Here is a 17,119-nt window from a genome sequence, read left to right as displayed (position 1 = left end):
TTATTTATTACACAATAAGGGTCTGGCACATGTCAACAGTTTAACTATTTTTTTTATGTAAAAATGGTTTGATTTTTAAAACTCTGGAAATTTGCCAGGAATTAATTCCTAATGGGGCCGGAGTCCATTTTGCTATTTTGAAAAATGTTTTGCAGCACCTGAGATTTTTAACTTTTGAAACTACCTTTTCATATTGTGTTTATATCAACATTTAAAACTCCCAATTCTGATGAATAGGAGAAAAATTCTATTCACTTCAGTGGGGTGTTTGTGTCACTTGTTGAGGATTTCTGACATGAATTTGTGGCACTAAGAGACTGACATAATTTTCTGAATTGCTTGGCTTAGTTTGACTGTATTGGAAGACCTAACAGCTGGGGATTTTAAATGACCAGCCTTCTGCAAAGGTTCCAAGAAATAACCTATATTGTAAGTCCCCTTTTTGTGAAGGGGATACAAAAAACTTGTTCATCTTTGTTAACTTCCATTTTTGATCAGATGGCATTAAAACTTGTTACTGTACTTAGACTGTGTACAGACAATTGATTGGTTACAAGAGAGTTATATTTATAAACCCAAGTGTCAGCATCAAAGTCAGGCGTTGCAATGCCTGATATCTTCTTGGCTGTAATATGCTGAATCAGATGAGGGGCTTTGTGGCTCAGGATAGTGGTGTTGTGTGTTATATGGAAGAAACAGCTTAGAGGGTGGGGAAATAGAAGAAGCAAGGATGAAAGAAAAAAAATACAACCAACTAACCCAGAACTCAACATGAAATTGACCAGAATACACACACAAACTTCAGTTCTTGGGGGATTTGTGATTTTCAACTTCCCAACTCTTTGTGGAGAACTATTCCTTGAGAAACAGTTTCAAATGTTGGCAACTATGAAAGGGGACAGGGTTGGATGTGGTGAGATGTCCGTGTTATGCAAACTTTCCTTGCTGAGTCCTCACCTTGGGTGAGATTCTCACTCCTGCACCAATTGCTCTATGCTGAATAAAGGGGCCAGAGTAGTATAAAGGGGCCTAAAAGCCCCAGGTCCAGCTGGGGGAGAGCTCCTTTGGAACAAGAGCTGGGGGAAGAGAGCTGTAGGCTGTCCTCCTAGGACCCTTCTCAAGCCCATATGTAGGGGTTGTGCTGGGGAAATGGCTGCGTCTGGGAGAGGAATGTTTGGAGTGAGGCATGTGGGAAATTCTGGGCAGCACTACTGCTCAGGGAGTCTACCATAATGTAGACAGACCTCCAGGGCTTCCTGGGGGACACTTCAGCCATCAGAGCAGTCCAGAATCGGGAGCGTGCAAAGCTGGTTTAAAGCTACTCTAGCTTCCCACCTGGGCTGTCTGTACCGTGCCTCTTAAGAGATGGAAGCCTGAAACTTACTCCTTTAATGTAACTGAACATTTTATTCTGGTTTCATGGTAGTAATCCTGTACACTTCTGTTCGCCTCCCTCCAGAATTTTAAATAAATGAATTTTAAACAATTTATTGAATTTGCTAATTTATAGGTTTTTTTTAGCTAGATCTTTTAACTAAATAATTAGATATTCCTACTTGGGCAGGTTATTTATTTTTTTTTAAGCTCTAACTATTTAAAAATAAACATCCATATTCTTCATTTAGTGTCCAGTAGCTGTGCATAATGACTGTTTGTTTTCCCCCCCCCCCCAGATGCTAAACAGTGGACATACAGTACTACAAAGATATTTGCAGAAGCTGATCCCTATGGCAGCTAGGGGACTGTTGCACACGAAAAACTCACGTCTTTACAATATGAATTGTTTCTGGCTGATTAGATTTTCAAGAGAGATTGTGCTCAGACCTGTGTCTTCTAGGCACTTCTATCTGAAGACAGAGAGTGCTAATGCAGTCTCATGCCAGGAGAATGGCAATCTAGTAAGCAAGCTGGCATGTATGGGAGTGGATGTCAAAATGGTGAGAAGGCGACAACCTGGAATTCTGAAGAAGCTGATCACAAATGAAGAGGGCCTCAAAGGGTTTCTGCAAAGCAAAGGGGCTACTAATGAAGTCATTGCCAGCATCATCTCACGTTATCCACGGGCCATCACGCGTTCCTATGAGTCTCTCGAAAAACGTTGGGAACTTTGGAGAAGTATTTTGATGACTGATTTGGAAATTGTAAATATTCTGGGACGTTCTCCTGAGTCCTTCTTTCGTTCCAGTAATAACATCAATATGGAGAAAAATATTACACTTTTCTGTTCTCTTGGGCTAACCTCTAAACACCTTTGCAATATGTTGACCAGAGCACCTCGGGTGTTTTCTAACGGAGTGGAGCTGAATAAGCAGCTGACTGACCTCCTGCATGAGATCTGTTTATCTTTAGGTGGTGAAAACCCAAATGATTTTGTGAAGCACATCATTTCTAAAAATGTCTTCATCCTCCTGCGGAGCAGCAAGCAAGTGAATGCAAATGTTGAGTTCCTGCAATCATCTTTCCATCTGAGCAATGAGGAATTACTAGCTCTGCTACATGGCGGTGGAGCTGACATTTTGGACTTATCTAATGAATATATGAAAAAAAACTTTACAAATGCTAAAGGGAAGCTGTTATCTCTTGGGTGCACTGAAAGAGAGGTGGATAGATTTTTCATTAGCTATCCAAGTGTGCTCTTTCTTTCATCCAAGAACCTCAGTGATAAAATAGATTGCCTCTTGCAAGCAAAGGTTCACATTAAACAAATAGTTGAAATGTCTCGCGTTCTGGATATAAGTATCAGTACTATAAGAAGCAAAGTCAAGGAACTGGAAAAAACTAGTTATGACTTCAGAACCAATGGAATTGGCATCCTTTCTTTAAGTAAAAAGAGATTTGAAGCTAAATTGGAAAAATTACATAGTGCACAGCGATTAATCAAGAGGACAGAATCCATTCTGTGAGAATACAGGGTCAGATTTTGAAATTAAAAAACTTGAAAAAGGGTCCTGTTTTGTTATTCTGAAACTTATTTCAAAATAATTTGTGGTTAGTTAGCACTGCTTATTTAGGATAAGTAAATTCGCAGCGATCACTAGCAGGGTGCTATAGGGTGACCAAGAGAACCGTTTGGTGTGTTGCTTACCAGTTGTGATGGTAGTGGATCACAGATATTGAAAAGAGTGAGACTGGTTTAGAGTGTACACCAGTTGGAGGAGATAGAGGTATGCAGAATAATGAATGGTACAGAGAAGATAAGTCAGATATACTATTTGCCCTTTCTTCCATACAAAAGCAAGGGATCATTCATACCCTCGATTCTGGAACTGGCTTAGCACAGGCTAACCCAGGGGTAGGCAACCTATGGCACGTGTGCCGAAGGCGACACACAAGCTGATTTTCAGTGGCACTCACACTGTCTGGGTCCTGGCCACCAGTCCAGGAGGTTCTGCATTTTAATTTAATTTTAAATAAAGCTTTTTAAACATTTTAAAAACCTTATTTACTTTACATCTATAATATATAACTAAACTATTGACTTATAGAAAGAGACCTTCTAAAAATGTTAAAATGTATTACTAGCACGCGAAACCTTAAATTAGAGTGAATAAATGAAGACTCGGCACACCACTTCTGAAAGGTTGCCGACCCCTGGTAACCATTGCATCCATTTGAAACCCCATTGCAGGAGCCAGTTGTTGGACTGGGGTATTCTATTTCTTTACATTGCTTCATCTTATCAGATAAGTAAGATCTAGGAGCCTGTGTCCTTGATAAATACATTGAAAGGTCTGTTGATAAGGATTGGTATAAATGTAGTCTTTATGATAGAAGCATGTCTCTGTAAGCCTATAAAATCTAATAATATGAAGTGTTGGCTTCAATCTAACAGGCATACTTAGAAGGGCAGCTTCCTTTACAACAGTTAGTAAAGGGATGTGACATCAAAGTATTGTCCACAGCCTAATGAATTGATGACAGATGAGTCATTAAATGCTACAGAAGTCTCTCAGATGAGGACAAATGTACTTGGCATTTGCAAATCATAGATACTTTAAGGAGGTAGCTCCTAAATGCAGAAAACTAACGTGACATTATTCCTTGAAGCATAATACAAACTGATTTTGATCTTAAGAACAGGTAATTCTGTTTATTTCAAGTTTATAATGACACATTTTCCCCACCTAATTACATGAAATAAGGATTTATATATGTTTACATATGTATGCTTTTATGTTTCTTACCCTTTGATCACACATCTAGTCCTCTTGCTTTAACTAGGTGTAAGTAAGTGTCTATTTTTTTTCACTCCCTCCTTTGCAGGAAGAGGGTGAAGTCAAAGAACCTGGATCCTCATTCTGAAGTCTAAGAAAAAATTCAGTAGGTACCTGCTTGTATTTGCAGGTTTTGGCACTTAAATTTGATCTTGAATTCTCAGGGTCCTGGGAAATGTACATTTTATTTGAGTATAAATTTAAATGTTTACAAGAGAAGCATTACTTACTGATTTAGATTTTCAGTAGAGATTGCACTCAGATCTGTGTCTTCTAGGCATTTCTGTCTGAAGATAAAGTGCTGATGCAGAGTCATGTCAGGAGAATGGCATTCTAGTAAACAATCTGGCATGCATAGGAGTGGTTGTCAGTGGATGTCAGAATGGCAAGAAGGTGACAACCCAGAGTTCTGAACATTAAGATTACTTCTGGTTAAATTAACAAAGCTTATTTTTTTTTCTGCTATGTTTCTACAATTATTCCTCCCTTCTTAGGAACTGTGATAGGGTGCTCGGAGGGCCAGGTGTCCTAGTGGTTGGCACATCTGACTTCTGGCCTCTTGCCCCATGTGTGGAATACATTATAAGGTAATGTGTGGATGTGTGCCACCAGTAGAAACAAAAAACCTAGATACTCCAGCCAGGACAGGTTAGGCATTTTAAAACTCACTACTCAAAGAATTAAATTTAAGTGTGAGAGAAATAAAAATTATGAAATGCACAGACCAGTCAAAAAGCAAAAATAACATACTTTTAAAGAATAAAATTACAGTGAATATATGTGCTTTGCAGGAAGTACCAAGAAGTAACAACAAAACAACAAAAGTATGTGTTGGGAGGTGAGTGGGAAATGCTGTGTGTGTGTGTGACACAGAGACAGTGTGTGTGCTGGCTGCTGGGGAATTTTCTGAGACACGCCATGCGCTGTTTCTTTAGAGCATTAACCGAAAGCTCTCCCGTTCTGTGGAGATGGGATACATGGTGATGGGGAGACTGACTCTGTGTGTGTGTGTGTGTGTGTGTGTGTGTGTGTGTGTGAGAGAGAGAGTGGGCTGCTGGGGAAGTCTCTTTAATAACTCACTCACTCACCCAGAAGGCTCATTCAGACCACAGCAGCTCACTCCTGCTCAAGTCCTGAGCCCTGTCCCCTCTCCCCTGTTCTCTGGAGATGGGATACAGGGGCAGGGGGAAGGAGACACCCTGACATCAGCACCCCCTCCGCTCTGCACAGCCAGCAGGAGGGTCCCGGGAGCAGCTGCAGGAGCAACATGGCTGCAAAGCAGCAGGGTAGGGGGGGAGGGAGGGGCACCTGAACACATGCTGGCGGATGTGCATGGCTCTGCTAATCAAGTGCATGGCCCTTGAATCACTCCTGGGTGGCTGCCCTACTCCGCAGCTTAGAGGGAACACAGACAGTGACAGTCTCCCATACAATAGCTTGAACAGGAGAAGCCTGTGGATGCCTGGGGCACCTTATGGATGGTGAACAGGAGAGGTGGGAGCAGGCTGTCCCAGTGTTGGGTGATCAGTGACTACAAACTTTGTCAACATGTTCTTTAATGTCTTGTTGAAGCATTCCACCAATCTGTTGGTTTGAGGATGATATACAGACATTTTCAAAGACTTGACCTGTAGCAGGCCACAAAGCTCTTTAATTAAATTGTGAGGTAAAGTTGGTTTCCTGATCCCTTAGCATCTCCTTGGGGATCCCCAGGCAGGAAAAAACCTTCAGGAGCTCACTGGTGATGACAGCTGCAGTTGGTCAGAGAAGGATGCTTCGGGGTATCAGGTGGCATAATCTAGGATCACCAGGATGTATTTTTTTTTCTGGCTGCAGACTTTTCTAACGTGCCCACCAGGTCCCTGGCTATTCTTTTCAAAGGACACTCCTATAATGGGCAGTGGTACCAGAAACGCCTTTGGGATGTTTTTCTGACCTGTCCACTGGCACTGGGGGGTGAATGTAACTCTAAGTGGATGCCCGGCCAGTAGAACCATATAGTCACTCTGTCGAGTGTCTTTTCTCTCCCCAAGTACCCTATGCATGGTATTGGATGGGCCAGTTGGAATACCCCCTTTGGAACTACCAGATGGATTCCCACTCTTCTTCCCCCCTCCCCCTTTGGAATCTTTCATGGCCTGGTATGTCTTTCCTCAACCAGCTTAAAATGGGGCCACCATTTCAAGAGTTGGGGGGTCTAGTACTATGCTGTACACATGGGCAATCTGTTCATAAATCTGACCCAAGGTTGGGTCATTGTTTTTCTACAAAGTCCAGTCTCACCTGCCAGTACATCCACATTGAAGGGCAGTGGTGGACCTTACTGCCCTGGTTAGGCACTGATGAGTGGTCATTGTACCCTCCCTCACTGGGACTGGGTATCCCAGTTCCCCGGGACCCCATTAGCTGGATTTGGGGGTTGGTAGTATGTGGTCCCTGGGGCTTGCTGGGCTGGTCTTTAGTGTTTCTGCTTTGGACCCAAGGGACGTCAGCTAGCCCTTTGTTCTTTGCTAGCCCAACGGCTTCTGCAAGCATTTTGAGACAGTACCTCACCACGCATTCACACCCACCTCACCCATGGGGAGGATCTGCATGAAGTGCTCCATGACAACGTTCTCCATCACCTGAACCCCACTGCAGCCCTATGCCTACAGCCACTTCCAGCAATGTTCTTTCAGATTCTAGGTGACAGCCTTGGGCTGAGCCCCAAGCAGGAATTCCTAGAAGCAGAACCACTGCTGGTGGCTTATGGGAGATATGTTTAGGGTGTCCAGGACAGCTGTCTTGACTTGGGTGTAATCCTAAGCAGGCACCACGAGGCCCTGGTACGTGGCCTGGGTCAGGGCCCTCAAGTAGAGGGCTAGTAGGGTGGCCGAGCTTTCCACTGACCATTGAACCCTAGTGGTGACTTTCTCAAACATGACGAGGAATGCCTCTGGGTTGTTCATGGGCCCCATCTTTGTCAGTTTCACCAGCTTTGATGGCATTGGGTGGCACTTCCCTTTCCATTAGTGAGACTTGCTGCTGCCCTAGGTGGCTGTAGGAGCATCGTCAGCTGCTGGATGAGCCACTGCTGCTGTACCATCATTTCTTTAATCAGCTGCTGTTACTGCTGTTGGAGGCTGGATGGCGAGCTGCTGGAGCAGTTGGTTTTGCCGCTGCTGTTGTTCGGCTGCCTGCTATTGTTGGTTTTCCAAGACCCAGGCCAGCAATGTCTCAAAATCCATTTTTGCCCCCCCCATCGGTCGGTCTCTCTCTCTTTTTGTCCTACTTTCAGGACTAGGACTCTGCTACCCACATTCTCCACCACCTAGGATAGGGGGCTTGGAGTGCTGAGTGGCCTAGTGGTTAGTACACCTAACTTTCAGCCTCTTGCTCCTCTCTCTGGGTGGAAGAGGTGCCTGTTCCTGATCTTAAGCAGGGAATCTTTTACTTTCCACCTGCTTCTGGGCCTCAGGCCCCAGACCTGGGCCTCAGGCCCCAGACCTGGGCCCCGGGCCCCAGGCCCCAGACCTGGGCCCTTCCTCTCTACTGGGTCCCAGTCCAGAGTCCTGGTGAAAAGCAGCACTGGCATGGTCCTCCCTGCAGCAAGTCCCAGTTTGCTTTGCTAGGCTACTTCCTACCAATAGGTCCCTTCAGTTTGGGGCATGGCCCCTATAGTCCAACCAGCTAGTAACTCAGCAAAGAAAGAATCCAAAGAAGCAGGGCCCTGCTGGACCTACAAGTTCTCAGAATGGGAAAGTGGTGGTGGCTAGAGAATGCATTACCTGGGGGTCTTACCCACTCCATGGTCCCCTCACAGGCTCAATCTTCTGTCTGGCTTCTCTCTTGCAGTCTGTCCACAACTGTTTACCTGGATTTCTTAGTTCCCCTTTATTTAATGCTCCTCCAATTGAAGCCTGCTCTGCAAGCCTAGAGTGTGGGGGCTGCCAGGACCCACTATTGCCTTTTAATCCCTTCAGGTCCAGTGTGGAGTTTGTATACCCCATCATAGGAACAGAAAAACTTTTGGGCCTAATCCTTTTGAGCTCAACAGGAGGATTTCAGTATTAAAAAAAATATAGGATTGGATTGCTGCTGGGTTTGATAGAATGCTTTAGTCTTGTTTTGGTTTTGACATTTTTGGATCAAAACAGTTATGATTGGAAGGTAGCCCTAGTTTAGACTGGGGAGCCTAGCAGGGCCCCCTTGGTCCTACCTCTGCTCTGCTCTGCTCTTCTCTAAAAATCACTCTGAGACCTTCTGGCTCAGCAGTCAACGGTGCAATTCCCACCACCTTCTCACCACATAGAGCTTGGAGGTTTCAGCCTTAGGGACTTCTCAGTCTCTGCAACCAAGAACAAAGGGTTACTACTCTTTGGCTTCCCCTTTTTAGCTTCCTTCCCCTGAGGCTTTTATGCAGCCCCAGGCTAATTAGGCTGGCAGCTGTTTCCCCTTTGCCAATCAGGCGCAGGTTTCTTTAGGAAGCTCCAATCTAACTCCCTTAATTAGAGCTGGTGTGGCAAAGGGCTGGCTCAGGAATCCCAGCCCAGCACCCTGTCACAGGAAGTCAGAACTCTTTGGCATAAGGGAATTTTTAGTTCTTAGCTCCTTATTTACAGGGACAGGTGATAAGCCATATGCAGCAAAATGCATCATCATTCCTCTGAAATAAACAGAATGATCTGTCTTTAAAATCAAAGGTAATCTCTCTTTGCTGTACAATCTGATATTGCCTTAGGAGGGCATGCGCAAAAAGTCACCAGATGATGTAACTTTATTCCTGCTGGTGTTATTTTCAGTGATGGGATTTAGAAAATGGAATTCTTAAAGATCAACAGGGCAGGGTGTAAATATCTGGGCAATTTCAGTAGCTTTTATGTCATGCATTTGTTTTTCTTTACTGTTAACATGTTGTATCATTTATCAAGATAAGTTAGTATAGGCTATGCTTTTAAAATGGTGTAAAATAATAATTTTAATGGCTCTAATAACAACTTCAGATTAATGCTGGAAAACAGATACTCCAAACTGTGTATGTATTTCTTGGCTCAGATATAAGTTAAAGTAAATGCTGCTTTTGTATGGAATTTCTTTGACTGCCAATGGAAGAATTGTAACACATTTACTGAGAACAAAAATTTGAATGAAACATGGTAGAGTAAAACAGCAGTTATTTCCTTTTTGCCAATCAGAGTGAATTAAAATAATAAATCATTAGGACAATAAAGGAAGACAGTTTGAAAGGGGGCTTAGTTACAAGTAGGTATACGTCAATGAAAGAGATTTACAAAAATGATAGGTTCACATATAGCTCATCTATGATCTAGAACTTCCATTAAATATTGTGTTTTCTTTCCATTTTAGTGATAAAGGGGGTAAAACATAAAACCTTGGTTCTTTTTTTATTAATGTGTATATTAAAATAGAAACTTTATGAAGGCAAAGCAAAGAGGTAATAGTTGTTAAATGGAAAAATAACTGGCACTCAGTAACTACAATGGCCAAAAGCCACTTTTGTTTAAAGTTATCAGAGAATCACTGGATGGAAGCCTTTGGGAAATAATTCGTGTTATAATATATTGCTACTAATTACTGGATCTGTGAAGTGCGCACCTTCATTTGTGAGATGCAGAAGATTGTGGGTCACATTTATTCATGGTGAGACCATCAGTGTTATTGCACCAGTCATGAGCTTGACCTTCTCAACCCTGTAAAAATTTTGAAAACAATAGTATGTGAAATGATTAATGAAAAGCTTTGTTGTATTGTGACTGTATTAACTTTTTGCGGAATAAGGGAAAGTTAACCTGTAATTCTGCTTCTGTGAAGATACTATACTTGCAGGATTCCAACTCTTGGGCCTCAACTTCCTTGTGCAAGACAGATAGGAATTATACAAACTCCTAGGTTTTTTGGCCCACTGAAACACTTGAGAGCAGAATGAAAGCTCTTCTTTATGCTCCCTTCCAGCTGTCACTGCTTCCTCTCAATTTAGAACCTTCTCAGGAAGTTCCTGAATATGCAGGAAGCAAGAACTTTCCTTAAAAAATAAAATAAATAAAACAAACCCCCAGCACAAATCTCAAATGTAATTTTTCCCAAAGTCAGAAGATGCCAGCCATCCTGAGGACTGAAATAACAGAAAAGCTTGACCTCAACATACTGTCTTAGAACAGAATCCCAAACTCTAAAAGAAGGTGAGTGCATAGGAATCCTGCATGCTGATATTATGAAAGAAGCAGAATTACAGTTAGGAAGGATGTATGTTAGCCTGTTTATATGATATGGCCATAACTTTGCCTTAGAATCAGGGAGCTGGAAACCTTCCACATCAAACACTGTTCCTCTGGAACTGCACCTTCTAGAAACCTGTCAGTTGGTAGAGATCTTTCACGCTGCAGAAAGGCAAGCCAAGGTATCTTCTAAGTGAACATTTGCAACTAGAATCTCAACTTGATCAGATTGGTCCTGTCAACCACTTGCAAGATAGAAACCATACTTGAGCAGTTTATAGGTTTACTCAGTTTGTTCTGGACCACTTGTAGTATAGATTTTGGAAGATAGTTATACAGGACCACTCTATACTCAATGATGAAGAAGGTGTCTTTTATAAATGTTGCTCTTTCCAGCAAGGGTTCTAGGTTACATTATGCTTTTGACATTAGAGTGGACTGAGCTCAGGAACCATGCCCACTCCCCTTCATGCATCGTGCTGCAGAGATACTGGCTGCCATCAGATGACTGTGTGTTTAGTGGAGATCCTGAAGATCGTAGAAACTCTTGATTGTCTCTGCACCTAGGAATATGGTGCTGCCAATGTGCTGAGCTTGCACTATTCCAGGAAACTTTGCACGAGGCAAAGTTTGATGTTGGATCATAAGCAAGGTACTGTCTTTGAGCAGAGCAGTTCAGTGCCTAGGCCAACTCAAGCATTCAACAGAGCATCCCTTTTGTGGGACTTGAGGAAGCACTACCCAAAGGACTCCCACTCCCCTCTGCTAGCATGATGCCTTCCTGGGACATAGGCCTCAACCAGCCAAAAGGCTCCATGAGTATTGTGTAGTGAGACACTGGTAGAGAAAGCCTTCAGCACAGATGATTCCCTGAAAAAGTGCACGCATACATGCATGCATCATGTATAGGTGCCCCAAATCCATTAAAAACAGCAATGCAAGCCTAGCCTGACTATTAGACAAAGCAACCATTCTCCACCCTTGTAGACAGACTAATGTGGTGAGGACAAAGCCAGTTTTTTAAGAAGTTGCAGACAGAATACTTGTAAGAACAACCATTCTCAACTTTCACAGGCAGACAAACTAGGGAGCAGCTGCCTTAAATCAGAAAACAACTAAAGTGTTGAAGGAAGCCACAACTGAAACCTAAGACCTACAGCTCAGCACCATTTGTGAACTCATTAATTGGAACTACTGAAGAGGGAGAGCCCCCAATAAAGTCTATGACAGAGCTTCCTGAGGTGGGACAACAGCCTAGAAAGAGCTGTAGCAGCAACAGAAAATGCCAGTGCCCAGCTCCCATGGAGAACCCCTCTATTGATCATTGTCATAAAGAAAATGATTAAGAAGGTTCTAGATGGAAGCGAGGTATTGGCAGCTGGAATGGAACATGGGGAAAGGGCTCATGTTCCACTGCCAATGCCTCAGAAGGCTGAAAATCTGAGAGGTAGGGGAATTCCAAATGTCTCATGCTGCAAAACTGAGACCCAATAATGGAAATCCTATGTGTATGGTATCTTTTAAAGATGTTAATGATTAATGCTCCTTTTTGAGACGATGGAAGGAGACCAATTGAGAGCCTAACAATGGTCCTGTTGTGTGCTATTTCACAGCAAAGCCCAAAAGGATGGTAAAACTAAATTTGGCACTTTTTAAAAGGACATAAAATTGCTTGAGGCTTTACTGCCTTGAAACATTTATTTTGGTGTATGCCATATACGCCTTGAAAATTATTTGTTTGAAAAATGTTGTTTCACTTGGAAGAAACACAGGACAGGAGGAGAATTGCCACGAGCTGGAGTTAGCTCATAGCTATACAAAGATTCCCTCACTATTATTTTATCTTCTTGAAGTTCACTGCTGACAGATGTAATAAAGTTGTGAAATCTGGGCAGCTTCCCAGGGAAAGAAGGAATCTTTAGCTCTGGCTCTGAGGTCAGTATGGATAGGGCAGTGCTGAAGGTGGGAGGAGTGACAGTGCTGATATTTTATAGCACCCAAAAGTGCTTCACAAAAGACATGACCCACATTCCAAAGAGCTTACAAACCACATTGTAGACATAACATGAATTAAAGGATAAACAATGGGGATGAGGAGGTATATGGGTAAGAATTTGATAATGCATGTACTTATTTTAATGGATTTGTACATCTTGGTGGCCCCGTAGGCTTTCTTTTTCATGTCTATAAAAAGTTAGGTAAAGATGAAAAATAGTGAATATTATTGTCTCATTTAGTGTAGGCATTGTGGAAGAAGTGAGTTCTCAGGAGTGATTTGAATGAGAAAGTAGCACCTTAGTAGAGCAGAGTAGTGAGGGCATCCCCATATAGGATGGAGAAAGACACTTTAAACACTTGTGAGATAAATGGACAAATGGAGTGTTGAGGCCAGCATCAATGGTGGAACAGGCCTGGGCAAAGCGGGAGGAAGTGAGAGGATTACATGAGTTATGAGGAGAGATTGGCAGATTGAGGGAAAAAATGGGAGTATTGAGGTAGGAGCCTCTATGTCCTAATCAGACAACTGTAGCAGGCTGATGAAAGTGCGCTTGCATAATATTCAATACCCGGAGTGGAGGTAGGTGCTTGGTTGTACTACAGGAAAGATCAGAATACTGGTTTATGTGTTTCCAATATTAATACTTTACTGAACCACAAATTACTTTAAACAGAGAATTGATACCCATCAAAGAGCAGTGGTACAAATCTAGCCCAGATGCAAGTTGGTGCAGCTCCACTGACCTTAGTGGCACAATATGTAAGTGTGCTAAATTTGGCTCAGTATGCATAAGTAAGCACAATTGTAAATTTTTACATAGCAACTGTGTGTAATTTTAAAAAAATATTATACTAAAGTATTTACTCTTGTATATAAATCTTTCCTGGGACTCTTAAAAATAACAGAGCATGCCTTATTGACTCCCTGGTCTCTGCTCTCTTTTGTAGGTCTCTAGTTTATTGTCTTAATCTGTTTCACACATTTCCTGATTCTCTGCACTACCTCACTTGTGTAGACCACCAGACTACACCCAAGATCACTTTTGAGAAAGTTCCTTGAGATGTGGTTTCTGCAGTTTGGCTCTGCTTTTCCTCAGGGGCAGCAAGTTCTTTCCCTGCAATCCTGGTTTCTAGACTCAGTTTTCCTCCTGGCTCCTAGGTTGTTTTCTCGAAAATAAGATGAAATGACAGTTCCTATGTCAGTCTTAAATTTAGATCCCTTTTTCATATACATAGAAAAGATTAGAAAACCCCACAACTTAATTTCCTTGTGGTTTCCCATTGCACTCCAGATTACCATCCCTTTATTCTTTTACAAAGGGAAGAGTGTATATATATATATATTCTACTTCTAATACTATTAATCATGACTCCATAGATTGTGATTTGAAAGTTTAGATGGTTAAAGTTTCTTGACTAAAATCCTTCTCTAACCAAGTATCTGAAATCTTGGGTTAGTACTTTAAAAGATACCTAGGATGACAACTTGATCACACATTCATTGTTACATGTTGTGGACCATCTCAGGTAAGTATCTCAGAGGACCAAGCATCAGGAAGGGTAATTCAGAATTATTATACTTGTTTTAAAAGGCACTAGGGCAGATTATTTAGGAAGTCTTCTGACATAGGCCACCTCAGTTTAAGGGGGAATCCATGTATCCTTGGAGAACATTCTCACTGAGATAAAGCAACCATTTTTGCTCTCCCCATCAGCCCTAGGAGGGGGGAATGAACAAATTTGGTTTAGATGCACTCTTCCCCACCCCATCCATAGAGAAGGATGCTAAGCACCGTTTGGCCAAACCCTGACTTCTGGGTCACGGTATGTAAAAGTGCAATGAAAGCTTAGTCTCCCATCAAACGTAGGAGCATAGGACTTGCTATAACAGATCAGGCCAGTGGTCCACCTAGTTCAGTATTCTTTTTTGACAGAGGCCAGCACCACATGTAAGAAATCTTATAATAGGCAATTATAGATTACTTTTCCCATAGAGGAAATTTCTTTCTAGTGTTCAATCAGTTAGTGGTTGGTGTATGCCATAAAGCATGAGGATTTATATCTCTTCTAAAATGTTTTTGTCATGTCTACTCCTACTGGGAATTTTCTCTCACCATTTTGTAACAAACAGAAGGAGGAAACAGCCTGTTACCTCCAGGGAGATTCCAACACAGCAGTTTGAGAATATTTTCCAGGAGAGGAATATTTTGTTTCAATTGAGCAGTTTAATCTGTACTGTAATATAAAATGCAATAAAAACCCAACAACCCCCCACCACTAAAAATACACTAAAACCCAAATCATCTTCAATCTATTGCTTGGACTGTCACTGAGGGCCTTTAGTCTGAAGAGCCCGATGCCCTTGAGATTGGGGGAAGATAGGAGTGGACCTTCTGTGCCAACCTGTATAAAAACTGAAGGTAGATGCTGGACCAGTAGTCATTGCCAGAAAACAGTAGAAGGGAAGGAGGGAATGCACTACTCCCCACCTTTAAGGTAAGGATAAGCTTTGCCCTGAGGGGCTAATGGTAAAAGAGGTCCATCATGATGGATGGGGGATGCTGGAGGTTATGGTAGGTGGTACCACAGATGGAAATGGGGAGCTGTGCTGGAAGTGGGGGTTGACATGGAAGAAACCTTGGGGAAACAAAGCTGGGGTAAGGGTCCTGTGGGAGGTAGGTTTCAGGGAAAAGGGCAACAAGGAAGATTGTGGGTGGGCAACCAGAGACTGGGGAGAAACTGGAGCAGGTGATTTGGGTTGATCCAGGATAACGGGGGGTTCAGCAGAGGTTGGGTTTGGGTTAGTGAAAACGGGTACCAAAAAAGTAGATGTGGAGAGATTGCAAGGACCTGAAGGAATTTGGTGGCATAGGGCTGGGTAAGGCAGGTTGTTGGAGCAGGGAGCCTAAAATGATTAGTCACACAGTTTGAATACTGAATAATAATGATAATTATAATTATTATAATAATTATCTCAAATGGTCACAGCACATTTTTCATGAACTACAACTAGTTTCATTTTCAAACATTTTAATCCTGTGATGCATGTATGTGAAGAAATCATAATCTATCCCTGTGAAAAAAACCGGTAAACAAACACAAACCTGACAAAAGATGAAATTCATTCAATCATTTATTATAGATGGGTTGGGTAGGTCCACCGATTAAGGCTGCCCAATACTTCTCATTGTAAAGCCCTGTTTTAAGTTGCTTATGATTTTGCCAAACTTTAACCATTTGGGCTGAAATTTAACGTGGTGTTTGCCCCAGGCTGATTTATTATTATTTTTTTTTTTATTTCAGACAGAACAGTTCAGGCATTTCTGAGATTAGGTTTCAGGAAAAATTTTGTTCTTTCCCATTTTAAAAAATCTTGGCAACCTTTTCTCTGAATAGCTCCAATGCCTCCATACTTAGGAGCAGGGGCTTGAAATTTGCCAGGTGGGTGACTTTTGTGTCAGGGATGTGCCTTTTGCTCTCCCTGTACAAATCTTCCCAAATTTATAAGATTTGAAAAATTGCAGTTCACACATGCTCAGTAGAGACCTCTTTGATGTTAGCTGCTAAAACCTCCCCTGATTCCATCCTCATCTGAGCATGGCCAAGCCTCTGATAGCTCCTAACACAGATTGCCTATGCCATCCCCAGAGTGAGTATCCTTCATCCCCTCACAGCTCCCAGTGCTGACCAAATGGTGCATGTGCCATCCTTACAGAGCAACTGAGCATGCTCCAGTCCATGGTAAAGGGGGTTGAGAAGGAATTTTTCTGTAATGGCTGCTCCCAACTGCTCAGGGGCAGGGTGGGGCCAGGCACTGGGATTGAGAGCAGAGAGCCTGTCTCACCTGTGGTCTCACTTACCCCTCCCGGCTGGCACTTCAGGCAGCATGGAGGAGGAAACTGCCTGATTTAAATCCAGAGGAGACATAAGCCAGACCATGGGTGAGGAAAAGGAGTAGGTTAGTACAGAGTCTGGTGAGCCTGTCTGGAGCAGGCAGAGAGAAACTGCGGCTGATAGCCAGGGGAGGAGGAAAGGGCAATCTTAATTCTGGCATTTCCTAACAATTCAATGCTCGACTTTGCCACCGTAATGTTCTTTTAACATAGTTTTTTTTATGTGTGTAATTTATAAATAGTTTGCAAAACTCTCATAATATAAAACTACAAGTGATGGAAAACTGAACATCATGCTTTAAAAAATAATTTATCTTAAAAAAAAAAAAAATCCTATCTTGGAATTACAGCAGTTTTTACTTATTTTAAACCTGTACATTTCAAAAAAAGTTTCTACTTAAGAAGTTTTAACATTTCCATAACTGGCCTTTCTGCTTTCTGTAGCTAGGTGGAGTGTGCGCAACACTGAAATCAAGACATAATAATGGGACTATAATACAAAACTTGGTAAGAAACTAACTGAAAAGGCTTATAATGTTTAAGATATGCCTACATATAAACTTGTTAATTCTTTTTTGGGTATCAACATACTGTGTTGTAACTTTTGGCAATTCTGTAAATAAGATATAACTTAAGTTTGTGTTTTATGCCCCTTATGTAGTGCAACACTTTCACTCCGGCCATCACATTTAATCGTGAGTAATGTGTAAACTATCATCATATTCTGTTTTCCCATCATTGTCTCTGCCTCTGTAATTAACTTAGAGTGTTATGGACAAGATGCAAATGGGAATGGGCA

The 17,119-nt window shown here is 42.1% G+C and overlaps 1 protein-coding gene across 6 annotated transcripts in view; it reads left to right on the top strand.

The window, feature by feature from the left end:
* Positions 1-17,119, top strand: part of MTERF1 (mitochondrial transcription termination factor 1) — a 60,671-nt gene that overhangs the window by 7,348 nt on the left and 36,204 nt on the right. For 5 of the 6 annotated variants that reach the window (XM_065583056.1, XM_005282389.5, XM_065583055.1 and 2 more), the window contains one exon: positions 1,674-2,943. The exons of the other annotated variant lie outside the window; for it this stretch is intronic. In XM_065583056.1, coding sequence (XP_065439128.1) covers positions 1,674-2,903 — 1,230 coding nt within the window. In that variant the 3' untranslated portion in view covers positions 2,904-2,943. Of the gene's footprint in view, positions 1-1,673; positions 2,944-17,119 lie in introns of those variants that run through there. 6 annotated transcript variants of the gene reach the window in all.

The sequence above is a fragment of the Chrysemys picta genome, chromosome 2 (genome assembly GCF_011386835.1).
Source record: "Chrysemys picta bellii isolate R12L10 chromosome 2, ASM1138683v2, whole genome shotgun sequence".
Taxonomy (NCBI): Eukaryota; Metazoa; Chordata; order Testudines; family Emydidae; genus Chrysemys; species Chrysemys picta.
This window is presented reverse-complemented; position numbering and strand designations above follow the sequence as displayed.